The sequence below is a fragment of the Prinia subflava genome, chromosome 11, assembly GCF_021018805.1.
Source record: "Prinia subflava isolate CZ2003 ecotype Zambia chromosome 11, Cam_Psub_1.2, whole genome shotgun sequence".
Taxonomy (NCBI): Eukaryota; Metazoa; Chordata; class Aves; order Passeriformes; family Cisticolidae; genus Prinia; species Prinia subflava.
In genome coordinates this window covers 25,049,530-25,077,527 of record NC_086257.1, presented here as the reverse complement: position 1 = coordinate 25,077,527, position 27,998 = coordinate 25,049,530, and the positions used below count along the sequence as shown (strand labels likewise).

Genomic DNA, 27,998 nt, shown 5'->3' with positions numbered 1-27,998 from the left:
TTCTGCAACATAATTCTCAAAGTTTGGAAAGCAAGTGATCTGCGTGAGATTCTCGTTTCCTTTGCAATATCATGTGCTCTAGGAAACTCCTGGCTTTGAGAAGATGCCCACGGGGTGTTTTCCTTTCACTCAAGGGAGCTTTCCCAGAGAACTGCATGCTGGAATTGAGCTTTGGTTTAGGGGGAGTTAGGCTCAGTGTGAGCCCATGGGGCAGCAGAGAGCTGGGGTGGCTGTGTGCCCTGCTGGGGCTGTGGGACAGGGGTGTCCCCTCTCAGACCTGTGCAGCACATCACAATGTACCTGTGAGCTTCAGAGCAATGCCAGCTGGCTCTGATAACATGCTGTTAGTCTGCAGGATATTTATATTGCTATAAAATAAGCACAGTAGAAAATAAATGGGGTAGTCTTATTTGCTGTACAGCGGACACACAGGTGTGTATTTGAGGGTATTGGGCTGAAATCAAACATCAGCATCTCTTAAGTTACACACTAACAGGCTGGTTCCATTTTAAAGTTCATTATTACATAGCTGATATCCCAGTAATGAAAAGTGCAGTTAATTAATAGTGTATTTAAGAGTAATATTTAATTTCCTGTAATATTTGCCAGGTTGTTTTTCATTCACATGGATGAAGAATCATTCATTACAGAAATTATACCCGTTTACACAACTCTTATTCTGTTTTCTCCAATAATACCTGCACGTTTTTGTTCGTTATTTCCAATGTCTCTTGCTTCCAGACAATTCAGTCATTTCCTCAGGAATACAGAAACCTGGGTTGTTCTCTGCTGTCTGCCTTCAATTGATATGAAACAGAGAAAGAGTTGTGTTAACTCTGTAGTTGTTTTTCCCTCTAAAAATTAGTTGGGGAAAAAACCTAAATGCCTTGAGTAACTGCTTTATTTAGATAGTGAAAGACAAACACTCCTGGCTGAATTTTATTTGGCAGTTACACTGCATTTGGGGGCAGCTATTTAATCCTTGCTGCAGTGTAGCAGCTCCGTGTTGGGTTTTCACAGCATTATTTGGGCTCTACACCCAATTATCTTCACACCCACAAGGGTACATCACTCTTTTCTGAAAACATGCAAACAAACAAAAGAAAATCTTTTTTGCATGTGCTCCTTCCTCCACTGGTTTAGTGTTTTAGCCTAACTAAAGCGTCTCCCTGATGCAGTGAGTGTCTGAGTCTCTGTTTCATATCTGCATGGCCCGCCTGTTGAATTCTGTAGCACAGAAGGATTGTGGCTGTGTGAAACCCCCGGAGCTCCTGAGCCTGCTCTCGCTGCACCAGGGTCAGAAAAGCTTTGCCTGTGCCTGAGGGCAGCTGTGGTTGATGCTTTGTCAGGGCTCTCAGATGCCTTTTCCCCAAGGGCCAGCGTTGTACCTGCTGTGGCCATGTCCCCCTGGTAGCCCCGGCCTCTCTGTGACCCCACAGAGGGTCTGTCATTCCTTGTGCCCTTGCTGGAGTGTGGATCCACCGGGAGTTCGCTCCAGGAGCTGCCACGTGCTGTGAGCATGCAGGAGGCTGGAGAACCACCAGAGCTGGTGGGGATGCCTGTCCTGTGCTCCTGCTCATGTGCAACAGCTGCATGGTGTTCCCCATGACCCACAAACACAACAAATGCTCCTTTCCAGCCAGCAGCAGGAACTCACCTCCTTCAGCCCCAGGGATGGCCAGAGAGTTGTCATGGTGCCAGCACGGCAAGCACAAGTGTTAAGTGTCTCTTTCTGTGTCTCCATTGCAGCCGATGTTTTCTGTTGCACCGAGCTTAGCCACCAACGCGTCAGCTGCCTTCAACCCCTACCTGGGGCCCGTGTCCCCGGGCCTGGTCCCCGCAGAGATCCTGCCCACGGCGCCCATGCTGGTGACAGGGAACCCCGGGGTGCCCGTGCCCGCCGCCGCCGCCGCCGCCGCCCAGAAGCTGATGAGGACAGACAGGCTGGAGGTAGGAGCTGGGTGCTGTAACTCGCTCTCACAACTGCTAGCATTTACTGGGTCTTCTAGATACCAAGTACTTTCCTTGTGAAAGCAAATAATGCAGGTTTCGCTTGGGCTGGTAACGTGGTATGTTTGTGATGGTAAGAACGAGGAGTGGCTGAGTGATTGTACTGTAAGTTCAGGCTGTCGCTCTGCTTCTGACCCTCCCTTGCAGAAAGAAATGGGAATATTTAGAATGATCATGGCAGCAGCAAGAGCGCCACGAAGCTGTTAGTGTGTGCCCAGAAGGCGTTAGTATGGTGGGGGCACAGGCACTGAGCGCTGGGCAGAGGTGCAGAGCTGCAGCTGCTGGGGTGCAGATGGCTCAGCCTCCCTGGCTTTGGGCACACGGTGCCCACGCTCCCTGCTGGCCTCCTGCACCTGGCTTATCACCCTCGCTGCAGCCCTGACAAGTGTCGGTGCTCCCGAGCTGCTGCTCTCCCTGCTCCGAATCTTTCTTATCTCAGAGGGCTGACAGTGTTTTCAGCACCTTATCGGTGCTGCTGCAGTGTGGGCGGGGAGCCAGGGACGTGCCACCAGCTGCTGTGAGCTCGGGGCACAGCCCGTGGGCACAGCCTGTGGGCACAGCCTGAGAGCACAGACTGAGAACATGGATCACAGCCTGAGAGCACAGACTGAGAGCACAGCCTGGGAACATGGATCACACCCTGGGAGCACAGCCTGAGAGCACAGCCTGAGAACATGGATCACAGCCTGAGAGCACAGCCTGAGAGCACAGCCTGAGAACATGGATCACAGCCTGAGAGCACAGACTGAGAGCACAGACTGAGAGCAGAGCCACAGGCACAGCCTGAGAACACAGATCTCAGCCCATGGGCACATGAAAGCAGGTGCTTGGCAGCCTGGTTGGGTCTGGTGGTGAAAAGGCAGCGATGGGGGAGACTGAGCAGCCAGGCTGCCCTGCTGTCACCCAGGTGTGTGCTGGACACAGCAGGGTGTGAGGGCACAAGGCCACTGTCTCCTGCACGGCTGCTGCTGGGCTCCCTTCTGGCAGCGGGTCTGGCCACTGAGCTCAGGGAGCACGCTGGGAGGAGCAAGAGGGATCTCTGTTTTATGCAGCCTACTGTATTTGTAAGTCTGTTCTTTCTGCCTGTGCATCTGCACTAGCAGGGATTAACTCTCCTTCCAAGGGAAATTAATTCCTTTTCCTTAGCTGCGTCCCTGACCTGTGAGCTGCTGCTCAGAGGGCTGAGCTGGGAGGAGTGTGGAGGGTCATCTGGCAGCCAGCGTTTCCTGCTGCTACTGTCACTATTCTCAGAGCTCACATCACTGCAGGTCACCCTCCTGTGGGATCACATCATTTCCCTTTTTAGAGATGTTTTCCCTGAGGGAAGCATTCCCCAAAGCACGCTCGGGTTGCAGGGCAGGCAGCCGTGCCGAGCTCTGAGCTGGCACACAGGTGGCTGGTTGGAATCACCCTGGGATGTTTTTCCCTTGAGGACTCTGTTTCATGATGGACACCTGCCAGAGGTGGATTAAAACCAAAATGCAATTAGGTAAATTCATAAATAAATCATAATGGATTTGGAAATGAGTATGGAGAGGAGGATGCCTATGTTGGGAACCCTTTGGGATGTGCTGCCAAGATCAGCTGCTGTGTTTGATTGTGCTTCTGGCTCTGCAGTGCCCATGGGTTGGTCAGGGTGGGACGTGAGGGCTCAAAACCATCCTGGTCATAAGCAGGATGTACCCACTGTCCCCAGGGAAGCAGGGGCCCCCCTTTGTGTGCCCCTCCAGGGCAGCCCTGGTGCTGTCTGCAGGCTGTGACCACTGTGCACAGGGAGCTGCTGATGGCTGGGACCTCAGCCTGCAGGATTTGGCCATCCAGACGCTGCATTCTCTTGATACTGCTCTTCAGGGAAGTGATGCACTGCTGAGCCAAGCTCCTCTGCATGAGAGGGAGATGCTAGAGTACTGCTCTCAGGGTCACAATACTGTTTTTCCCTTCTGCAAATCCAGTTTAAACAGTGAAACATGTAGGTGAGAACATAATTTACAAATGTTTTCCAGTACAGTCATCATCTGATCTGGAGTATCCAAATTTAGTATCCAGACATTAGACAAGCATGTCATCTTTATGAACACTGAGATATTTAAATGTAAGGCGACAGAAATGCAGAATGGATTTGGGAGATTCTGCATGATCTGGCTATTACCTCCCAGAGGAGCCAGCAGCGTCTACCTGCTTTTCCAGGGAGCTGCAGCTGTGGCATTGCCATTTGTTATGGCATGATCAGAGCTTTATAAGGCTCCACTCACTCTCCCTTGGAATGAACTGTCCTGGAGAAAAATAACCACAATGATGTTAGTATCTAATCTTGGAGTATGATTGGTTCTGCTTAGAATTTTAAATATTTATTTTCAAGAGTGAAGTACACTGACAGGAATTAAGTCAGCACATGTTCTGGCATACAGACCCAGGTTGTTCCCAAGCTGAAAGCTCTCAGTAGGCACACCTGGGGTTCTCAGGGATGCAGGCAGACTGTCGGGCAGCACTGTGTCTGCTGAATGAATGTGAGCCTTGGTAGGGTGGGTGGCTGCTACTAGCAGTGGGATTGCTGTCTTCTGGATTTCATGCCAACAGCAGGCAGGTGTTGGGTGTCCAGTGCTTTCAGCCACTCCTGTAAGGAATCTGCATCTCAGGATGGAAATGTCATGGCTTGAGGCTTCTCCACAGCTTTCCTCACACTCGTCCACTGCAGGAAATACCTTGAACAAATGTGGTTCCTCAGTGAATTAGAAAAGATGCAAGAAGGACAGGGAAGTGAGAAAGAAAGGAATTGCCTAACACTTTATCAAAACCAGCTGTTTCTGTTGGAATGCAATCATTTTCTGTTAGAAGTGTTCCAGAGTCAGGAATGACCACAGCCAAGCTGCTGTTTCTTGCTTGGTTCTTATATGCCATGTTTTGCCAGAAAGAAGCAATTTAGAAGTTCTTGGAGCTGGTCAGCTCTGGGTGATCAGGGCTGTTGTGCTGGCTGGCATGTGCCAGTGCAGGGGACTGGACCAGGGAAGGGATCTGGCTGCAGGATTACCTGGCAGGCCTTTCCCACCCAGGAATTTGCCTGAGCTGTTTCTGGCATGCTGCAGAATCTGTTCTGCTAGCCCTGAGCAAGAGGGCACAGGATGAGCAGGGGCTGTGGAGGGGCTGGGCCTGACTCGTGTGGCTCCAGTGCAAATACACCCCCAGACAAAGTGTCTGTCACCACGTGACAAAATCCTGTGAACAGGGTCATGCAGGAGTGACCCTGCACAAATGTTCTCACACCCAGCCTGGTCCTGGTCCTGCAGGGGGATGAGTTCATAACCACAGAGGATGGGTGGGTGGCCCTGGCAGTGGCACGAGGGTTAAAGGGCAGCCGGAGGACTGCTGTGAAGGGAAACCAAACCACCACCAAATCTGGGTTGTTGCAGGGATCAGAGACAAGGTCCTTGAGGAAATACTTATGATCCAAGCTCACAAGCACCCACCTTGAACAGGAAATTCCATCCACTAAAGGGTTTTATTTTTATGCAGCCCTGGTTGCTTTTGTCCCTTTGGTTCCTGTGGCCTTTGGAAAGTTGGAATGCTAAGTGTGTTTTGTTGGCAGTTTGGGGAGAGCCGGCGGTGACAGGAGCCCAGTCTGTCAGACACAGGGCTTGCAGCGTGGAGGGGAGGCCCGTGTTTGGCACACTGGTGACACAGTTGTGGCTGTGGGAGTGCTGGGGTGGCCGGGGCCTGGGGTCTGTGTGGGCTGGGGGCTGGCTGGAGCCCAGGGGACACCGCAGGGGCTGTCACCCAGGCAGCTGCAGTGTCTGAGCCCTCCAGCTCCATCTGGCTGCTGGCTGTGACAGCGGGAGCATCTGGCCGCTGCTGCTCCCACCTCCCGTGGCTGCCCGGGGTGCTGCCGGGCAGTGCGGGGGCTCTGCCACCACCGTGGGCTGGGGTCACTGTCTCCTGGCAGGCACCTGGATCCTGGGGCACATAGACACGGGGTGCCCACCTGGTGGGGCTCCCTGGGGGCGGCCACACACCTTAATGAGCACATCGAGCACAGCCAGGTCACAGTAGGGCATGGCCAAGCACCTTGGGGTGCTTGGGTGGTGCCCAAGAGCAGCCATGGCTCATTTCAGGAGACAGAAACAGCCACATGGGCAGCCACATGGGAGCCATAATGACACCTGCTGTGTGCTTGGCTCTGATCACGGTGGGGTTTCATGCTCCTTGACATCTGAGGTGGCTCTGGAGAAGGCAGTCTCTGCTGCCAGGTCCCTGAGCCCTCCATCCCACTGCAGTGCACTGCCTGGGCCCGGCCCCTTCCTCGTGGTGCTCTCGCAGGCTTTCAGAAAGCTTGTCTCTGCTCTGAGCCTTGCCTGCAACACCCATCTCCAGATCTAAGTGGCTTTCTTTTCCTGGTGTCACAGGTATGTCGAGAGTACCAGCGTGGGAACTGCAACAGGGGAGAGAACGACTGCCGCTTCGCCCACCCCGCCGACAGCGCCATGATCGACACCAACGACAACACCGTCACCGTCTGCATGGATTACATCAAAGGGAGGTGCTCCCGGGAAAAGTGCAAATATTTTCACCCTCCTGCACACCTGCAAGCCAAGATCAAGGCTGCCCAGTACCAGGTTAACCAAGCTGCAGCTGCCCAAGCAGCAGCGACTGCAGCTGCCATGGTGAGTGTGGGAACACTTCTGGACATAGCCGTACCCTGAGGAGAGGCAGTGGTGGAAGTGTGTTTGTCCTTGCTGAGGAGGGTGTGTGTGCCTGGGGACCCTGGTCACTGCATGGTGCAGTGAGCTTTCTCAGCATGTGGTGCCAGATCTGCTCTGTAGTAGTTCCAGACCATTGAGGTGTTTGACTAATTTTGCCTGCTGGTGTACAGAGTACCTGTGTGTACCTCTGCGTGCCCACGCGTGTGTGTCTGTACACGTGGGCTACTCATGTCTCTGGTTGGGCTGTCTGTCTGTGTGCAGTCAGGTGTGCATCTATCAGCTGCACAGCCAGGTAAATCCGTGTTTGGCTTCTGTGAGTCCGTGTTTGTAGAGGTGGAGTTTGAAGTGGATCTGACCGTGTTGCTGCTGTCCCCGTCCTGTGTCCCCGAGGGCTGGCGGTGGCTGTCCCGGGCGCTGGTGCAGGCCCGTAGCTGCAGCAGGCAGATTTGGGCCCACTGAGGAGCTGGTTTGGTGGCGAGGCGAGGGCAGCTCTGGGGGGCTGTGGTGGCAGGGGGTCCCGCTGCGCTGAGCCCGTGGGTGTGGGGAGCAGAGCGCAGTGGGGGCGGCAGGGCCGGCGTGGCAGCCCTGCCGCCCCGCTGCCTGCCCGGCGGGCCGTGCATGCCTAGTCTTGTTACCGTTGTACACGGCATCCGGTGATTTGTTTTTATTTGTTTTTTCTCACCTCCCCAAATGCACTGCTGCCCCCATGACGCACCTCTGCTTGCTGTTTATGTTAATGCGCTTGACCCCACTGGCCATTGCCATCATGTGCTCGCTGCCTGCTAATTAAGACTCAGTCGGCTGTCAAATCACTGAAGCGACCCCTCGAGGCAACCTTTGACCTGGTACTATGACCTTTCACCTTTTAGCTTGGCATGTAGCTGTATCTTAGAGTCGAGTTTGGGGTTAATGTGTAGACATGGAACGTCCCGGTTTCCCTCCCCGTGTCCCCGGCAAAGGGCGTGTGGGCGGCAGGGCCAGGCCGGGTGCCCCCCCGCCGCCTGCCGGCCCCTCCCCGTGCCCTCCCCTGCCCTCCTGTCCCCTGTCCCCTCCTGTCCCTCCCGGGTGCCGGCGCAGGGGTGTTGGCATGGCTTGGTGGCGCGGAGGCGGCCGGGCCGGCATGCGGCGCGCTCTGCATGCCCGGGCAGCGCTGGGGGACCGGGGTGTCACCGCGGCCGCGCCATCCGCTCCGGCGGTGACTATTAACATGGCTGTACGTGTGATCCTCATGGAGCTGGCGGTGCTGCTTGCCCCAGGGCCTCGCTCCGGCCCAGCCCCAGGCTTTCCCGTGGTGTGGTACTGATGCCGGTGCCCGCAGCGGCTGTCCCGCCGTCCCTGTGCCGCTCTAGTGGTAGGCAGAGAGTGCTCCCTGGAAAGCTGCTCCCTCGCCTTTTATTTGGTAGTTCAGTCTGCTATGGCGCTTGCTTGCTCATGGAGAAACATGGTGCTGCCTGGTTATTTTGCCTTCTACTGATTTTTCTTTTTTCCTTTTTCTCTCTCCTTTTCTCCTCCCTTGTTTCCTCTCTCCCTTCCATCCTCCTCCACACCCCACCCACCCCCTCCCTTTTTTTTTTTTTCTTTTTGTTACTGGACTTTATTTTTATACCCATCCACCATTCAGGGAATTCCTCAAGCTGTACTTCCCCCCTTACCAAAGAGGCCTGCGCTTGAAAAAACCAATGGTGCCACCGCAGTCTTTAACACTGGTATCTTCCAATACCAGCAAGCTCTTGCCAACATGCAATTACAGCAGCATACAGCCTTTCTCCCACCAGGTAAGTGCTTCACTGGCACCTTTCAGGGGAGGGAGAGGGGGACTTCTGGGCAAAGCACAGCAGCAGGCAGCTGTTGGTTGCTGGTGGCAAAGGCGGTGTGTGTGCTGGAGGCTGCGGGTGCCAGGCACAGGCAGCCCCTCCAGCCGTGGCACAGCAGTGCCCGTGGGCACAGGAGGGGCTGCCTGTGGGAACACTGCCTTCTCTCTGCTCCTTGCAGAAGCTGAGTGGGTGTTTTCCAGTCTAACACAAAATCAGCGTCATGCTCTGTCACCCCAAATCAGAATTTGAAATCTCCTTTCTCGTTCCTCTTTCCCTGGATTAACTGCTCTTCCTTCCACATCCCTCAGCTGTTGTGCTTGTTTCCATGTAAGACCCCTTGGCCTTGGCAGTGGTGGCTCTGAGTCACACACACAGGGGTTTTTTAATGAGGTTTTAATGAGGTGCAGTGATCCTAGGCGGCACAGGCAGTCTCACAGGCAGTGTCACAGGTGGAGAATCACAAACCTACACAAGAAGTCACAGTTTGGGCCATACCACTGGTGTCTCAGGGCTGGCCTTGAACTGAGTAAAGCCAAGTGCTTCTTCTCATCCAAGAGCTCTACACTTGTCCTGGTGTAACTGCTGAAGGGTTGATGCCTGTACTGTGTACCAAGCAGAAATCCCTTCTCAGGACTGGTGATGGGACGTGAAGTGCTTTGGTTCTGCTGATGGCACTGCATGAGAAATGATCTCCAGTATGTCCCAGGAGCTTCTGCCCTTAGTTACACAGCTGGGGTGGTTTGTTACACCTGAACCCACCCTAAAGCAGCACCATCATTCCAGGAGGTGTGCAGGGCCCAGCTGGTGGATCTGTACTCAAAAATGGGAAAGAGTCTGTGGGGACAGCCCTTCATAATGCAGACTGGGAAGGGGAAGAAATACAGCTAATCAGTTTTTACCCAAAAATTTAAAGGATTTTATCCTAAATATCTTCAGCAAGTATGTTTCCAGGAGATTAGTATAATGTCCTTTACTATTCTTGAGTGTGTCAGTAAATGTTGCAAAGCTTGCTGGAGTCAATAGCAAGATGGGTTGAGTAAGCTGCAGGTCAGATCCCTAGCCAACATACTGAAATCCATATAAAAATGCATCTGCAATCATAGACTCATGGAACCACAGAATGGTTTGGGTTGGGAAGGACCTTAAAGACCACCTCATTGCAGACCCTGTGCCATGGGGAACACTTTCCAATGGACCAGTTTGCTCACAGCCCCGTCCAGATAGACTCAGAATCCTTCCTATGAATGTTGAACAATTCACGGATCTCTTTTGGCACAGCATAACTACTGGAGTCTGTAAACTGCAGTTTTCCAGCTTGCATGAAAGCAGCGAGGGGCTGGATGGTTTCTGGAAATGCTGGAGCTGCCTCTGTATTTCCCCTTTGAACTCCTGAGCTGGGCTTGTGGTCTGTGTGTGCCAGACCGCGTTTGCCCCTCATCACAGACGGGTCTTTCCCATCGGCTCTTGACACACCTTACCTCAGCTCTTCCTCCAGAAGATCCACACTGAAACCTCCGGCAGCTTGGCACTGGTTCTTGAGCTTCATTAGACCTTTCCTGACCACTGAAGTTTAGTATATGTTACACACGAAAAGTAAGGGAGTTTTTAGCCTGAGCTATTATAAATTCTCTTTTTATATTTTTCAGATAGCAACAGTTTGAACTTTCCAGTAATCCAGTACTTTCCAAAAAGTTTGAAAAATGCCTTTGGCACCTTGCCCTTTTTAGTTTCTCCCGCTTCAAATGAGCTGGGATCAGTTCCTGTTTGGCACAGTCACCTGGAAGCAAAGTTTCTCCATGTGTCCTTACGAAACCACGGAGAGCACAGAGCGTGGGTGCCCCCCGCTCCAGGGCCACGGAGCAGGGCCAGGGCAGCTCAGTTGGATCTGAATTAAAGTGACATTTTTCAGGTTCAGGCAAGGTGTAAGTGTTCATTTGTGTTCCTAGTTGCTCCAGGCAGAGTATGCAGGAGGGCTGGAGGGCAGGACACCTGCAGAACCCACACAGGGTGGGTGTGCCCAGGGTTGTTTCCCTGTGGGCAGTCTGGGCAGGACCCTCCCCTCTGCGGGGCACAGCACTCCTCATGCTGTACTGATACTCACTGGAGTTCCAGAAAACCTCAGACACCTCTTCTGAGTTGTAAGGCATTGTTCTGGCTGCCTGTGTGCCAGGGATGTGAAGCACATCCAGGGAACATCCATGCCTGGGAGTGGACACTGCACTCCAGCACGCCTTAAGTGATTAAATGTTCTTCAGACATCCATATCATCTCTCTCAACTGAAGCTCCCTCTGTGCACAGCTCCCCTCTTGAGGTGTCCCCAAAACCTTGGCTGCTGGAAGCTGTCCCAGACAGGGGAGTTCAGGGGTGTTGCAAGAAAGAAGCAGGAACATTTGTGCTGTAGAGAGAAGGGGAATTAGTCTGCTGAGTCAGGAGGCTCTGCAGCCTGTGTTCACAGCCTGGTTTTGTCCCTGGTGCTGGCTGTCAGCTCGGGACACCTCTGAGACATGGGTGACCCCCCCACTGTGAATGTGCAGAGCTCCAGGTGCTCACACCTTTACCTGCTCCGTGTCCTGCAGCCCCTGGGAGCTGGCTGGGGAGTGCTCCTTGGGCAGCCCAGTGCCCTCCTGCCCCTGCCTGTGCCCGTCCTGTGCCCCAGCTCCCTGTCTCCTCAGGGGTACAGGTGCAGCTGTTCTGCCCCAGGTGTGTCCCCCAGGTGACCAGAGTGTCCTTGGGAAGTGAGAGCCTCCAGAGGAAGGGCTCGGGTTGGCAGGATGCTCCCAGGAGTTGATGTCGTGGTGCAGCTGCAAGGGGCAGGATTGCAGCTGGCAGCTGAACCCCAGAGCCAGCGAGGAAAGGCTCCAGCTCCCTCTGCCTCGTGTTAACCCACTGTGTATTTTCAATTACTATTGTTCAATTACTGCAGCTTCAGCACCAGAGACTCCCTTGTTCCTGGCTGGGACACAGTGCCCAGAGGCTTTCCTAAAGCACTTTCCTTCCTGGGGCTGCTGGGCCTGTGCAAACCCACTGCTCTTCCCAAAAACATCGGGGAGGGAAAGTTTCACACCACTGCTCACCTCCACGGGAGTGCTTGTGCTGTCTGGAGTGCTGGTTTTAATTAGGCTGTAGTAGATTGGGCAGAAAAAGTAGACTGAGGGGAATAATACAAGGGAGAAAAGAGAAAAAAATTTAGAGCAACAGTAAACCTAGAATACTCATAAAATAGCATCACATTCATAGCTTCAATGTTCTGCAGAAATAATCTGGTTGTGAAGTTATGGTCAGTTACGTCAGAACATCCTCAAATTAAAATTCTGCCTTGTGCCAAACAGCCAAGGAACATTGAAAGTGCACATTCATTATTCATGTGTTCTTATTAGTCAGTCAAAGCTTCTGAAGTCAAGCTGAATATTAAGATCATAGCAAAAATTATTTTTATTACTGATAAGAGGGTCATATAGCATAATTTCTGAGTTTGGGCGTTATGCCACCCTAGCAAGCGTTCTACTTTCTGCCTCATGTTCATTTGCTTAAATTCCCTTTCAAAAACTGTGTGCACTGGTCATAATGTTAATGATGATCGTTCAGGCTGAAATTTGGAGCTTCTAACTGAAAAGCTTTACAGGGATGTTTCAGGGCCATTGTAAATACCCAGCTCCTGCGTGGCCTGTAGTAAATCCCCATCCTGTGCATGGGGTGGAGAACATTGCAGCAGCTCTGGTGGAGGGTGCTCAGCCCTGTGAACGGGGCACTTCTGCAGAGCCACAGCTCACAGCTTCTTCTCTGGAACCCCAGTAATGCCACTGAGAGCCCTCAAGAGGGACCAAGAAAGCAGTTTTGATTATTGTTTGTACTTTTTAGCCAAATACTGCTCCATTTTTTAATCTTGCAAGAGACCCCATTGGCTTCAGCCATGATTTGTGCCTGGGGAGGGCAGGAGAGGCACCCTTCCTTTACCCTTTCTTTGGGAATGTTCTCAGTCTCTTCCATGAGACAGAGGAGTAATTAGGAAACAAGATGATGTCCTTGCCTTTGCTGCCTCACAGACAGAGCAGTGACAGAGAATAACCTTGGTCCCAGCAGTAATTAAACTGATTCTTCCCTGCACAGTTAAATGCTCCTGAGGCAGTGCATCCCCTGCAGTGCTTGGCACGGCTGGAGCCATTCCCTGTCCCCAGCAGTCACGGGATGTCACAAAGGCAGCATTTCCTGGCAGCCTGCTAGGATGAGTTTCCATTTCAACTGCAATCTCACTCCCAGATTTCAGAGTTTATTTCAGTTTCTGCTGTGTCAATCATCACTAACAGTTAATAAATGTTATTTGTTAAATTAAAAAGTAAATAATTTATTAAAAATGGATATTCTGGAAGATCAGTGTATGTTTAACATCTTGGAAGCAGAAATACAAGATTGTGAGATCACTCTGGTGGAAGGCATTTTGCTGTGTAATGTAAAAAGAATTGCTAACTTGAGGAGAGGAGAGGAGAGGAGAGGAGAGGAGAGGAGAGGAGAGGAGAGGAGAGGAGAGGAGAGGAGAGGAGAGGAGAGGAGAGGAGAGGAGAGGAGAGGAGAGGAGAGGAGAGGAGAGGAGAGGAGAGGAGAGGAGAGGAGAGGAGAGGAGAGGAGAGGAGAGGAGAGGAGAGGAGAGGAGAGGAGAGGAGAGGAGAGGAGAGGAGAGGAGAGGAGAGGAGAGGAGAGGAGAGGAGAGGAGAGGAGAGGAGAGGAGAGGAGAGGAGAGGAGAGGAGAGGAGAGGAGAGGAGAGGAGAGGAGAGGAGAGGAGAGGAGGCCTCTGTCAGCTCCCACTGTCCGTCTGCCTGGACAGGTCCCGCTGACCTCGCACTGAGGACCGCAGGCAGGGTGAGTTTGAAGTATCTCTTTTGATCTGAGAAGAGCAGGGAAGGGACCATGACAAGGCTTGTGTGAAAAGGCAGGAAGGTTTCAGGAGCTGTGAGTTAGGGCTGAGGAAGGTTTCCTGGCGGTGCTGCGGGGCCAGCAGGTCCCAGCACAGCTCCATCCGCTGCCCTGCCCTGAGGCTCGTTCTAACGGATCACTGCTGTTGTATGGTTTGATTGTGCTGACAGTTACATGCCACTGTGCCCATAATAACAATTTTTCTTCTTTGTTCAAATGAAATTTCTAATTACACGTGTGATGGGTTGTTTTAATTCTTTTCCCTTTCCAAATCCACCTTCCTGTTGCAATGCATGATGAGCAGGCTCAATATTGTGCATGACACCCGCTACAAGTGTTGGTAGGTGCCAGCTTTGTTTCTTGATTATCTTAAACCTGTGGTGCAGCTCACAGACCCTCAAAATCCACTGCTAGATTTAATGTACAGCCCTCGTGCCAGTCCATCTCCCCGAGCCTCCTGCACTAACACCTGTCAATTAAATGTGATCGTTTTATTTAATTGACATGGACACGTAGAAGTTAATTTTGTACAGCGTTTTTTAATTGCACATTGTTCCTTGGTGGATTTTGACTGGACTATGAGTTCCAGTGTTTAGAAACTATCTTGTGTTAACTAAAGATTGTATCTTACCATAGCCACATAGCTGCATTCTGTCCTTCTACGAGATTAATTTCTGTTAGCAGTAAATATTTGGGTTGAATTTTTAAAAGGCAAAAATTTGTAAATATAAGGGCATTGAAAAAAACTCTCCTGTTGTTTTTCATATTGAAATGGTTAAGCTTGTTTGTGTGGATTTCCTTGATTTGATGGTAACAAGCGTTTTCCCCTTTTTTTCTCTCCCCCTCCCTGCGGAATGCTGCCCTGCTTTGCGCTGCGGTTGCATGTCACGCTGCAATGGTGCCTGGGCTGTCTGTGGTGAACATGCTCGATGGCCCTCCCACGTGTCGCTCTGGTCCCATACTGCTACACTCTTCTGTATGTTTGCTTATTTGATTTTCCTTCCGAAAGTTCCCATGGTGCACGGTGCTACGCCAGCCACTGTGTCTGCAGCAACAACATCTGCCACAAGTGTTCCCTTCGCTGCAACAGCCACAGCCAACCAGGTTTGCTAATTTACAGCTTTGTTCCTTACAGACAACTCGAAATTGGTGCTTTAATGAGCATGGGGGTTTGGATCTGACCTCTTGTTGGCCTACACATTCTCTCAGAGAGCTGCGGCACGGCTTAATCAGCCCTGAGCCGTGCTCCAAAGGTGCTGCAGTTCCAGTGCTGGTGGGAAAAATAATTGACGGTAGAATTTCTGACTCAGTCTTGACATTTATGGGCCATGCTGCTTATTTCTGCTCTCAGGGATGCAAAGAGCAAGGGATGATACACAAACCCATGATTTATTTCCGTTTCTGTGGAGCCAACAGCTCCTTTCAGTGCAGAACTCAGGAAAAGCCAGGGGAGCCTTTGTGCAGAGGGGTTGCAGGTTCTTACAGTCTGAGTTTAGCAGTCCAGACATGTTCTGACTCTCCTCTTCCAAGTGTAAAACAAAACCCTGTGAGCATGGGCCACACAGAAACTTCCTTGAAACTTTTGTTCCAGCCTAGTGATTCTCTTTGGAATGGCCCATTGCTTTAAACAGCTCAGTTAAGAAAATGCCCATTAGAGTCTGGGTTTGTTTCTCAATAGCCACCCCAGTCATTGCCTGTTTGGGTGTATTTCAGGAATATGAGAGTAATGCTTCACCACGTAAGTGATTAGGAGTCCTCCCAGGAAAGCCAGAACCAATGCTCTAAAGATGAGTCCCTGGGCCAGAGGAGTGGCTGGAGCTGCACCTGAGCACAGCACACTGTCAGAAGGGCAGATTTCTGTACAACAACTGGCTGAAAGTGCAACAATAAAAACATTTTAAAGAGCCTCCTGTTCCTCTTCTAAAAGCAAATTATTTTTTGGGATTTACTGGGCAGTTAGCTGTCCCTGCCATGGAGCCACCAGTCCTGGTCTGATATGCAGGACTTGCTTCCAGCTCAGTGGGATCACGTGTGTGCCCCTTAGAAAAGGGAGCTCCGGGTCCTCCTCAGCGTTGTGCAGGTGTGGTCCTGTGTGTGGGACGAGCTGTGCAGGTAAATGTCATTGTCAGGGCAGCTTCCCTGGGGCACTCAGCCCCTGCCTCAGGACAGGTGACTCCTCAGGACACCCAGGGCTGCAGGTGACCCCCAGGGCCTTCGGCTCTGAGCCTTTGCACCTTCACCTGCTGAGCACCATTTTGTGCTGCCCCAGCTGTACGTCCCTCGTTAACCTGTCTGCTTCCTCATCTCTCAAAATTACAATTCCCAAATGGCATATTGCAGTGACACCTAGGCCTACACGTCCCAAGCCTCCAAAGGGACCTGGATATTGCAGAATTCCAAAAACAACCCAGATTAGTCTGCCCAGCAGCTAGCACATTCTTCTCTTGAGAAATGTTTGCTGAATGAACAGCTCACTTTAAATTTGGCCTAAAAAATTGTGTTTTGAAAAGCTAGTTCATAGGCAGGGCTACCTCTGCATATGTGCCAGCTCAGCAAGCAACCTCCTGTATGCCCAAAGTCTCTTGCTATTGCAGTTTATTGCACCAGACAGTTCATTTCAGTGTGTCTGTGTATCCTGTGCATGTCCTGAGGGTTGTGAGGACAAGACAAGCCACGGAAAAAGCCACTATTTTAAAATCATCTCTCTGTTAGTAACCGTGCACTTCCCAGGTAGATCACAGGGAAAACCTGCTGCTGTAGAATCTGGTCATTTCATGCCTTTCCTCCCCAGAGCCTCATAACACACTTAGTGCAGTTCTGCAGCCAAACCTCCATATATACATATATAGCCATATATAGCCATATATGTATATGCCATGTGAGCAATGCTGAAGGTATTTAATGCCCCTGATGCCGTGTGCCTGCATGCCAAAGGCTCAAGGTCTGGCCCTTCACCTTCCCGGGCTGGTGTTGGAGCTCCTTGGTGCGTTCGCCAGCCCTGCCCCTGGTGCTGCTCCAGTCGGGTGCCACAGCCTGCCCTGCAGCAGCAGGAAAACATGGTATGAGAAGCTTCATTCTGCTCCAAGCCCATTTCTGTGGAGTTGGCAATGCTGTGACGTGGGAGCTGCCAGGGAGGAGAGGGCACACGGGTGGAGAGACAACAGCAGGACCTGCCATTGAGTTAGCTGAGAAGAAACCCCCCGTTCTCTGTCTGGGCACATTCACAGGCCAGCCTTGGTGCCCGTCAGGAAAAAGGGTCTTTCCAAGTGCCACAGCCCTTTGGGACTGTGCAAATCCACGCTGTGTCCCAGGCCCCAGCCCCAGCCCTGTGGCTGGGCACATCTGCTGCCCCTGGGCGCTGCGGGGCCGCCGTGGCCCAGGGTGCAGCGTCACCGGCTAGTGGCACTGCTGGCAGCTGGCTCCCAGAGTGATCCTGGCTGGTTACACGGGAGACTGAGCTGCAGGGGAGCCACGAGCTCAGCCCTGCGTGCAGGGGTGCTCTGGGAGTGTTCCTGCATGGGGAGGCTGTGCCTGCCACTGCCCTGCCGTGCCGCAGCTGCCGTGGGCAGGGCACAGCTCTTCTCAGCTGGGGATTTTCACCAGCCACGAAAATCAGGGCATCGTAGGTTTGGCATTCAAAACCCAGGACAGTGACAGCAGTGAACACTTCACAAAATCACACTGAAACAAGGCCACTGTAGAATTCATCACCTGAGACACTGAAAGCACAGAATTTTGTGTAGGCCAACAAAAAGGGCTATTTTCAATTACTGCACTGCATGACTTGTAGAAGTTAACTTCTCCCATTTCCTGAACAACCAATAATACTTATTTATATTTGTCCAGTAGTACTTAACCCAGTGTTTTCCAGTTGTAAGTTGCTATTGTAGCACTTCAGTTGACTTTAATTTACAGTTACGATATAAAACCCACCAACTCCCAGCTGATCCTCCCTTTCCCAGACTGATGTTCTGTACAAATGCTGTGCCTCTGGGTGGCTCACTGCACGTGTCACTCACTGTTTACATTTCTTACCTGTAGATACCCATAATATCTGCCGAACATCTGACTAGCCACAAGTATGTTACACAGATGTAGACATTTGGTCATCAAACAGTAAGTTGTGTTGTTGCTGTATTTTTTCTTACTCTTGCATGTGTAATTTGTTGCTGTAAGGGACAGAATGTTTTTGTTTTCTTTCTAAGAAAGGCAGAGGCTCTGACGTCCCTGAGGGGTCATTCCTCTCTGAGGGGTCTCCTGTGGGTGCCAGTGGCCACATCATGTGTTAGTCTGTACATGCCCACCCAAAAAAATCAGGGTTCACCAAGGTTTATGTTCTCTCTGTGGTGGCCTCAGCACTGGCCTGAGCTGAGGGGCAGACTGGGGGGAAAGATAGTTCCATCAGGTTGTCTTCAGAAAGAACAGCTTCTAAATCTTAACATTTGGAATCCCAGCATTTCCTGGGTTTGGAAGCTCATAATTCTCCTGTTGTGAGATTCCAGCCCCGCAGCCATCCTGTCCCAGGATGGCTCCTCCTTTGTGTTACCTTCCTCTCCCCTGTGCTCAATTTCTGCCGTGTTTTTACTGAATTCCTTGGCCATAATGGGATTGTTTCTGAGGGTGAGGATTGGCCCTTTGGCCACAGTGGGTTTGTAACCCCAGCTGTTCCTTTCAGCTGAGGAAAGGCATTGTCAGACTGCTGAGGGATGCGGGGAGGGTGGATGGCCAGGGGCAGGATGGGTGGAATGCCTGGGGTGGGATGGGAGGGGGTTCCTGCGGGGACACAGCCCTGTGCCATGGCAGGCTGGGGCTGGCGTGGTGTGACACAGCCCTGTGCCATGGCAGGCTGGGGCTGGCGTGGTGTGACACAGCCCTGTGCCATGGCAGGCTGGGGCTGGCGTGGTGTGACACGAGTGCTGGCAGTGCCAAGAACGCCCTGTGCTCTTCCCTCCCCAGATGGTGTTGGAGGCGAAGAGGCCGGATTGGGAGGGCAGAGGCCGAGCTCCTAGCCATAGTGTATGTAAATACTGTCCAGCAGCACGGGAACCCCTCAGCAGTGACATCACACATTGCATGTTAACGAGACGAGGCGAGGCCGTGGGACTCCACTGACACTGTTGCCTATCTCCTGTGTACATTGAATTGGTATTTGTGCTGAGGTGATGTTGTTGTCCGAGCCCGCAGCACCGCCCGCCCCTCCCGCTGCGCAGCCGGGGGGGCCGGCGCTGCTGCGGCCACAGTTACTATGTATTGGTACGTCTGTAGACCAAGATATAATTTTTTAAAGTAAGTTTATTTCTTTCAAGGTTTACAAATAACAAAGGTGCACCTTGTATTTAAAATTGCCATTATAGACGAGAGCGTGCATGCACAGTAATTTTTGTTTAAGAGTAATATTTTTAATGTAATAGATTGTAAGAAATGAGAAGAGAGGAATCTGACAGAGATGAATGTGCCAAGCAAAACCACAACTGTGTATATTTTAAAGCACATCAATGGCTTTAAGTACCACGTTGTTAAGGATTCTCATGAAGTGCCATAGACTGTACATCCATCAGAGTATTATTTCCGCAGTGTTATTTTCAGAACCACGTTTTCACTGACTCGATGAGTACTGATCAGTCGAAGGGCACCGTTCTGTTTCAAACCAAAGCTGTCTCAGAAATGGCCGATTGCTCCTCAGCCGGCGGGCAGCACCAGAGATGCTCCAGCTGTGCAGAACCTGATGGACAATGTTATCTACCACGCTCCCGAGGCGTTGTGTGTCACATTTATGCACATTTGCTGTGTAAGGCGAGCTGCAAAAGGGAAAAGCCATTTCTGAGACACAGTAACAAATGTTTGAGGAACTTCTTTTGCTCTATTTATAGCCTCTGTCGCCAGTCACAAGGACTATAAATGTTTTGCAGAGATGGGTTTCACTTTAATTCATCAAGTCCCGCGTCCGCGGTGACTCTAAACAAAGACGCAGAAGCACTGACAGCAGATGCATGACAAACCAAAATAGGACAAATGAAACGTTAATTAGTGTAGAAATTGGGTGGGTTAATACTCGGGTGAGTTTTATATGTGATTTTTTTTGTTCAGATTAACTGCTTATAGCCTTAGAAAGCCTTTACAAAATAAAAACAAACAAATAGATGTGCATTCAAGTTTTAAGAATGGATTCATCCAAAGGAATTCCTTTTTGTGGTTTGGATGTTGCAGCCAGTAAAGGATATTTTTGCTCTGTTCAGCCAGGGGCTGCCTGGGGCCAGGCCCCGGGCGGGCAGGAGGGAGAGGCGCGGGTTCGGTTGTAGAACTCGCCGTACTCCGAGTTTACCGCGAGTTTTTATGCTTGAGAGAGATGCTTTATAGATAAGAATGATGTGTTGATTTTCCTGATTGTACTGTACATCTATTAAAGCCTTAGATTATTACATTACGGGTTAAAACCCATACCAATGTAATTTCAATCGTGTTAAGAAAGTATAGGTGACTTCACATGTTATTGTAGTGACTTACCATAGAAAATTTACTTATTTTTTTTCTTGTTAAAAGTGTAGTTTTTATTTCTTACATTTATTAGCTCATTTTCATTTTCTATTACCAGTTGATACCATTTCAGTTCATAGAGTTTTGTTTTATTAGAGTTTACTGATGACTTTTTCAAAATACAAAAAAAAAAAAAAGTAGTTTTCTTCATAACATACTCAGTTTGGAATCTACATGTAGTGTCTTATGAGTATTCGTATTATTGTTAACTAAATGATTTCTATTTTACTGATCTAATATGACAATGTAAGAATGTCAGTCATTGTTAGTTCTTGTCTAGTTTTCATTAAAAGAACAAAGATCTTTTATATGGATATCTTATAATTATATAATCATTGCTAAGTAAGAAGTTAAGTTGTTGCTATGGCAACAATCCTGGCAGACAATTGAGTAATATTTTGATGATTTATTTTGTTTGTAATTAGTTATTATGAGAAAAAAAATCTAGTTCCTAGATATTAGAATAAAATTTATTTTCTACTGTATCCATTTCAAATGTTAAAATATTGTTTAAATATTTTTTGAAATCCCTGAATATCAGGCCTTGTTATAAATAAGCTGCATAATCAATAGATCAAGGGACTTTTTGTTGATAATCCAAATACTCAAAGTTTACGTAACAAGAATTTTAGTGTGTGTGTGCAAACTCTTGAGGGTTGATTATGCTGCAGTTGGGACGTCGAGAGCGAAGGTTGACTTTTTGCACTTCTGTATATAGTCAAAAAAGAGAGAAACCTGTATAATAGTAAGATCTTATTTTGAATAAAAATGTCTATAATTACAAGGAGTTTTGTTAAGGCTAAATAAAATGACAGGCTGAACAAAATTGCTTGCAAAAGTGGCACAGAGTTAGCACTCCATCCCCCTTCCAAAAAGTTGCTTTGCTTTATGTGGACAGCTTGTAGTTTGCCAGGATTTTTTCAGCTGGAAAGATCTGCCATCCTTCCGAGATCTCATGACTGACAGAAGCTCCACTGGGTCAAATCTGCCTGAAAATCATTAAGAAAAAAAAAAAGGAAAAAAAAAAAAAAAAGAAAAAAAAAGCAGGTACTTCAGCCCATCCAGGGAATCATGGCTCAGATATTCCGTACATTATTCAAAATCTACTGCATGTTTAAAGTATCAAAATATATTAAAGATATATGCTATTCAAACCAGTTTCTGACAATTTCAGTGGTTTCTTGTTCACAAAAAAAGATTCTTCAAAACAAATACCGACGTTCACAGAGTTCAACCATGGACAGGCAAACGGAACAGCACCCGTAGCTGTAGGGTCGGGGATTTTTTTCTTGCTGTAGTGGTCCTGTTCTTTTAGCAGGTGAAAACCAGCCTGGGAGCTCCTCCCTTTTCCTGGGAGCGTTGCAGGAGCCTGGAGATGCTGAGGCTGCCAGGGCGGGAGCAGCGTGGGGGCTCTGAGCAGCGGCAGCAGCGCTGCAGCCCCCGCCCCACCTGCCCCAAGGACGGGCGCCTCGGGTTTGCTCCTGCGTAACCACAGACTTACTTTGGCTTGTAGTTGCTCCAGTTACGTACTCTGTCCTGGGCTGCAGTTTGGGTTTATGCTTATTTTATTATTACTGCTATAGTTGACCTTGCTGTATGGAAAAAATAAAGTGAAATTGCCCTAATAAAAGTTCTCTTTCTTAATTGTCTTTTCCTCTACCAGGTTAAAAGTGGCTCCACTGGGTTTTGTAGGTTTGAACGTGTCTGAGCACTTGTGGGACTGCCCACAGTTTATTTGGGCCTTTATTTATTTCATTTATTTATTTATACTGGTGCTTTTCTGCACCGGCACGTTCCATCCACAGGACGTTTATTAAAATGCCACCTGTTCAGGATATTCCTTTAGATCCAAGGGTAAATACAAAGCACCAGGATGCTCTGGGTCAGCCTCAGCTGTCGTTACCCTCCTGTGGCAACACTGCTGAGATTCAGGGACACACTGGGACCCCTACCCCTCCCTCTGCAGGGAACGGGGCACAGGGAGTGAGGGGAGTGGGAATGGGACACAGGGAATGAGGGGAGTGGGAATGGGGCACAGGGAATGAGGGGAGTGGGAATGGGGCACAGGGAATGAGGGGAGTGGGAATGGGACACAGGGAATGAGGGGAGTGGGAACAGGGCACAGGGAATGAGGGCACAGGGAATGAGGGGAGTGGGAATGGAGCACAGGGAATGAGGGGAGCGGGAACGGGGACACAGGGAATGGGGGCACAGGGAATGAGGGGAGTGGGAATGGAGCACAGGGAATGAGGGGAGTGGGGAATGGGGCACGGAATGAGGGGAGTGGGAATGGGGGCACAGGGAATGAGGGGAGTGGGAATGGGGGCACAGGGAATTCAGAGTGAAGGGAATAAAGGGAGCATGGAACTGGGGGTGGCAAAAAATGGGGAGCAGAAACCTGGAGGTGCAGGGAATGGGGCAGCAGGGAATAAAGAACTGGGAGGGAGGTGCAGGGAAAGGGGCAGCAGGGAATAAAGAACTGGGAGGGAGGTGCAGGGAAAGGGGCAGCAGGGAGCAGGGTGCAGCCAGGCAGTGGCTGACATTAGAGGGAGCCCTGTTGCCACGTGTTGCAGTTCCTCCGTCGGTTTCCCACAAATCACTGATAATCAAACTTTTTGATCACAACACCACAGCTTTAATTGATAAAAGGAAACACCACAGGGCAGTTTTTTTCCGGGGGGATTCCGGGTGTCTCCTGTGACCCCCCAGGATGCACTGGCCTTTGCCAGCCAGCACCATTTCCCAGCTCAGCACCCCTGGACACCCCATTCCTGCCGGCCCAGCACCCACTCCCCTGCGCTCCCTTTGCCCCCGTGCTCGGGGTGACACCAGCATTTCATTTATCCCCACATTTGGCTGCTGAGGGAAAACAACGTGTCCAGCAGCGCTCAGAAGTGGCAAAGCCAAGGCAGCTCCGTTTTCCTGTGGCGCAGGGATGGCGATCACCCCGCTCTGGTCCCGGCTGTGGGTGGCACGGGGCCCTGGTGCTGGCACAGCCCTGGCACAGGGAGAGGCGCTGGTCGGGCTCAGCCCTGCCCAGGGCAGTGCCCGGGACACGCCGCAGTGTCTGCCGTAGGCAAAGGGGGAAATGAGCCCAGTGTCGCTTACCAGCTCTGCCAGCTGCTGCTGGCTCCAGCTCCTCAGTTCGTGGTTTTGGTGCAAAAAGGAAAATGATGTGAACAGATCGTTACTGCATGAAACCCAGCTCTGAACATCTGTGCTGAAGTGAAACTTCATCCTAAAATAGATGCACAGAGAGGGAAGAGGAGCAGCTCACAGGAGAGCTGGAGGGAATTCACAAAATCCAACTGGCCCCATACAATTTTTGGGGGGTCCCTGAGCCCGTGTCAGCATTCCCTCTGGAGGGTCACTGCTGCCCGCCTGTGCTGACCTCTCCCCACAGCCGGTGTCAGTCACTTGGTGCCTGTTCCCCAAACGCCTCCATGCTGTTTGGAGGATGTCTCTGCACTGAGGTGCACACTCTGGGTTTATCCACGTTATTTTCCTTTGGAGGAACCTCCTGTGACCAGGTGCTGCAAACAGGGACAGGTGTTGGCCTGGCAGTGCTGGACACCCTCTGTAGTGACCCTGCTGAGCTGTTCCCGTTCCTGTGAGCCCCCAGCCACCCCCAGGCCCCTTCCTGGCCGTGGCTGTGTCACCAGGGCGGGCTGGGGCTGGAGGCTGCTGCTGGTTGGGGCAGCCCTGGCGTTTGGTGCCTGGCCAGGACTCGGGTGCCAAACCCAGCCCTGCACCCTCGGAATTCCCTCGCAGTGGTTCAGGCCAGGGCTCAGGCCAGAGCCGAGCCTGCTCTGCGAATTCCCTGCCAGAGTGAGGGCTGGGTCCCCCAGGGTCGCTCCTGGCTGCCCCGGGGTATCCCTGTCATGGTGCAGCCCCTCGCTGCAGAGGGAGCGTGCCGGGTCTGTGCCTTCTGACTCACCAGCAGGTGCATTGAGCAATCTCCTGTTTCCCAATCTGTTTTCTTACTCTGGAATTCAGTCATCACGTTGCTTTCAGGGCAGCAAAAACGCAATCCAGCTGCGAGTTCACACACGCGGCTCCGCTGCTCGGCAGAATCCCCCGTTCTTCATCAAAGGAAGGCAGGGCTGAGTCCAGTGCCCACGGCTGAGCCCGCGGGGCTGCTGCCGCCTCCCCCGGGTCCCATCCAGCCTCCCCCGGGTCCCATCCCGCCTCCCCCGGGTCCCACCCTGCCTCCCCCGGGTCCCACCCTGCCTCCCTCGGGTCCCATCCAGCCTCCCCCGGGTCCCGTCCCGCCTCCCCCGGGCCCTGCAGCCCTGAGTCGCTCGCAGGGTGAGCAGAGCAGCTGGGGGCCGTGACTGGGGCAGCTCGGGCCGAGCGCTGCCACCCTCCCGTGGGGATGTGGGGATGGGATGGGACAGGACGGGACGGGATAGGGCCGGCCTCACGCTCTGAGGTGCCCGAACATGCAGGTGCAAGGCAAGAACCCTCGGGCAGCACCAGTGTTAGAAGCTGCCAGAACCCTGCTCTGTGTTCCACGTGCCCCTCCCGTGTCATTCCACATTCACCGCTGGGCCTTTCCTGTTTCCTGGATATTTCCCGGCATTTTGCATTTCTCCCTGCCGCAGCGCCTTGCAGTGCTCCCCTCCCTGGTACCTGCCAGCCCCATCCCGGGCAGTGCCCAGCAGGGCAGGGTCCCTCCAGCCTGCAGCAGCCGGGGGAAGGGACATCCCACACCGCAGGGAGGGGACATCCTTCCAGCCCCTTCCTCCTTGTGATTTCTTCCCTCCTTGTTCTCCCCCCACAGCCCTGGGCGATAGTTTGTGATGCTGCAGTTTGAAGGTTCCCACTCATAACAGATGGGCAACATTTTCTTGTACTTGATTTGTAAATCCTTTCCCGGTGCAGTGGATATTAATGATTACACAAACCCAACTGCTGCTCTCCGAGTGGCACCAGCTCAGACGCCTGCAGGCCAGGAGGAGCCGGGGAGGGACCTGGCAGCCTGTCCCGTGGGCTGTGACGGTACTCTCGGGCACTCAGAATTTTGTATTAATTTTTTAAACCCTCCCAGCCCCCCTTCTGAGCCGAAGTCTCATTCTGGGGAGAGATCTGTTAATCCCAGCACACGATTTCTCGCAGCCTTGCTCCGACGCAGCTTTCAATGGGAACAGGAAGAAACGTGTCAGCGGCTTCGTGTCTCTTCTTGCCTGGGGAGCGGGTCCCGAGCCAAGCCGGGAAGGCTTTGGCAGAGCTGCCCCGCGCGTCCCGGCGCCGCTCCCGGCTCCTCGGGATGCTGCCGGAGCCCGGGCCCGCGGCTGCGGGGACACGTGGAGCCCCACGCGCGGCTGTGCCGTGCCGGAGCTGAGTCAGCCCCGCTCTGCGCTCCGGAGGAGGCCCAGCTGTCTCCTCCCGGGCGTGCAGCGGCTCCGGCCCCCGTGCGCGGTGCCTGCCCCCGCATGCGGGTGTCCCTGCGGAACGGGGTGTGCCGGGGGCCCGGGCCACTGCGGGGGGCTGCGGCTGCCGGGGTGCCTCGGTGGGCGCTGCGTTCCGCCTCTCCCCAGGAGGAGGAGGAGAGCAGCATTAAAACCACAGCGGGGCTGGTGCTTTGTCCTGCGCCTTTGCACGTTGGGGCTTCTCGTGCCTCCTCTCGGCCCGGGCCTGCCCCGCGCCGGGCCGGGGAGCTCCGGGGCGGGGGTGAGGGAGGGGCGGCAGTGCCGGAGCTGCTGGAGCTGCTGGAGCTGCCGCAGCCCCGCTCGGGCACCGCTCGCTGCCGCTCCCGTCCCCCCGAGCCTGCAGGGAGGGGATCGGGAGCAGCTGCGGCGCGGGCGCGGAGCCAGCGGGGCGCTCCGCACGGTTCCCCACGCAGTTCCCCGGGTGCCGCCGGTCCCGTAATGCCTGAGCCCTTCTGTGGGCATCACCCGGCCAGGTGTTGCTTCTGCAGGCAGGTTGTTGTCTCGGCACGTTTGTGCAGGGTTAAAAAAATGGAGATCAGAAAATGCACATCTGTGCACTCCTGAGCTTTGGAAGTGGATGGAGAACACCACAGCATAGTACAGTTCATTAAAAATATAATTCTGATGCACTGTAATTAAAAAAAAAAAAAAAAAGTTTGCAAACCACGTGTGGGTTTGCTTTAATTGAATGTTCACTGTCAGACTCCTGCTGGGTTCCAGAGGCCGTGAGAGCGAGCGGGTCTGTTCAGTGGCTGAGGAGCTGCCCTGAGGGGCAGCGAGGGTGCGGGGGGTGCGCTGGGGCTGCACTCCGGGGCTGCAGGGGGTGCAGGATTGGTGCTGGGGCTGCAGTCCGGGGCTGCAGGGGGTGCAGGATTGGTGCTGGAGCTGCAGGGTGTGCTGGGGGTGCAGTCCGGGGCTGCAGGGTGTGCAGGGTGTGCTGGGGCTCACACCGGCTGCAGTCCGGGGGGAGGAGCAGAGCAGCAGATTTGCTGCACCTGCAGGCAGCTGAGGAAGTTAACTTGAAAAAACCCGCCAAACCAACCAACCATCCCAAGGAGAGCCCGGGCCGGCCGGGGCTGCCCGTGCCGGGGTCCCGCGGGGCCGGGCCGGGGCTCTGCCGGGGCCGTGGGGCAGCACCGAGCGCGGCTGCCACGGGAGATGCTCCGCAGCCCCCGGCGCTCCTGCAGCCGCATTCCTGGGGCGTGCTCGGCATTGCACCGGGGCAGAAATTGCTGCGATAACGCAAAAATGTGCGATGCTTTATCAGCGGAGGAACCAGAAGCACCTGGCCGGCCGTGCTGGGCTGGGCCGCTGGGGGCAGGCTGTGAGGGGAGGGTGGGGACAGCCCCTCTGTGGGACAGCCCAGGACAGCCCCAGCCTGCTGGCAGTGCCTCTGAGTCCGCACGGGTTCTTCCCCAGCCGGGCTGAACCCCAGGTTTGCCAGTACTTATCAGTAGCAGGGGAGCAAATGGCAATGAGAGAGGAAAAATCCTGTCACTCACTCTGCAAAACTGCACGGAACGGGAACTATTTTAAGAAAGAGGAGGAAAAAAAAAAAAGTAAACTTTCAAAGGTCTTTTAAAACCAGGGTTAAACAAGGAAAGACTTGGAGATGAGAATTAAAGGACTCAGATAAGCTTTGTTGAGGAGAGGTTTTCTTCCCTGTTAGTTTTGCTTATGGGTTTATGTCAGTTTTACGGAGCTGTACAGTATAATTTATCCAGTCTCTCCTATTTATGGGTACATTTCAGAGTAGAATGTTGTTAGCAGCTTGAAGCACTGCCACGCTCCAGCACTTTGGGTTTAACACTACTCAATGTGAAAAAAAATTAATATTGCGACTCAAAATACTGAATAGCAACTATGAATGTAAAAACTTCGCAGCTCCCTTCAAAACATGTCAGAATCGCCCAGGGAAGAGGAATACTGGTGTGCTCGGTTGGGGCAGCAGCTCTGGCTGTGCCGGGCCAGGGCTGCCGGGTTTGCAGGGCAGAGCCCGGGTGTGTCCCGGACACTCCGAGCCCCTCCCGCGGACAGCGGGTCCCTCCCGGGGACAGCGGGTCCCTCCCAGGGACAGCGGGACCCCCTCGGGTCCCTCCCGAGGGCCCGTTCGGGTGTCTCTGGCTGTTTGTCCTTCCCAGCAGACTCGGGGGCACGGCTGGAAAACCCCAGCCCCCGGTGACTCTGGGGCTCGGTGTCTTTTTTAAACATCCGCTGCTTTTCCATGGCTGAGAACTGTTCCCCAGAGCCGCAGGAAGCGACAACCTTTAAAAAAATGTGTGACCTTCCAGCAGGAATGAGTTTCCTGGGAGCTGGCTCTGCCCAGGACACAGCACTCATCTCCCAGCTGCTGCCCCAGCGCTGAGCACGGGCTGGGTTCCTTCAGTGCACCACAGGAATCCGTACAATACTCCAGTGCATCTAAGAATCCATTAATGATTAAGCAGGCCGGTATCTGGGGGAAGTATGATAACTCAGCCTGGGAGAAGAACTCTGCCTGCAAAGCTGTTTGTGTGGAACAGCTGTTGGTGCAGAGCAGCCCGTGTGGAGGGAAGGAAATTTATAAATAAAAAAGTTACAAATTGTCAACAAAGGCTTTGGCAC

General features: G+C 52.4%; 1 protein-coding gene and 1 long non-coding RNA gene across 18 annotated transcripts in view; one reads left to right on the top strand and one right to left on the bottom strand.

The window, feature by feature from the left end:
• MBNL1 (muscleblind like splicing regulator 1) overlaps positions 1-21,606 on the top strand; it is a 68,296-nt gene extending 46,690 nt beyond the window's left edge. For 10 of the 17 annotated variants that reach the window (XM_063408535.1, XM_063408531.1, XM_063408524.1 and 7 more), the window contains 8 exons: positions 1,750-1,950; positions 6,408-6,665; positions 7,496-7,549; positions 8,326-8,479; positions 13,733-13,768; positions 14,438-14,532; positions 17,470-17,544; positions 18,385-21,606. In XM_063408535.1, the coding sequence (XP_063264605.1) occupies positions 1,750-1,950; positions 6,408-6,665; positions 7,496-7,549; positions 8,326-8,479; positions 13,733-13,768; positions 14,438-14,532; positions 17,470-17,526 (855 nt within the window). In that variant the 3' untranslated portion in view covers positions 17,527-17,544; positions 18,385-21,606. Of the gene's footprint in view, positions 1-1,749; positions 1,951-6,407; positions 6,666-7,495; positions 7,550-8,325; positions 8,480-13,732; positions 13,769-14,437; positions 14,533-15,141; positions 16,488-17,469; positions 17,545-18,384 lie in introns of all 17 variants that reach the window. The other 7 variants (XR_010081599.1, XR_010081600.1, XM_063408525.1 and 4 more) reach the window with 7 other exon arrangements.
• A 669-nt stretch (positions 21,607-22,275) lies between these two features.
• Positions 22,276-24,130, bottom strand: LOC134556301 (uncharacterized). The gene is made up of 3 exons (XR_010081644.1): positions 23,900-24,130; positions 23,071-23,200; positions 22,276-22,960 (listed from the first exon to the last, which is right to left on the bottom strand). It is a non-coding gene; the product is annotated as an uncharacterized LOC134556301 (long non-coding RNA).
• Between the last annotated feature and the right edge of the window lie 3,868 nt (positions 24,131-27,998).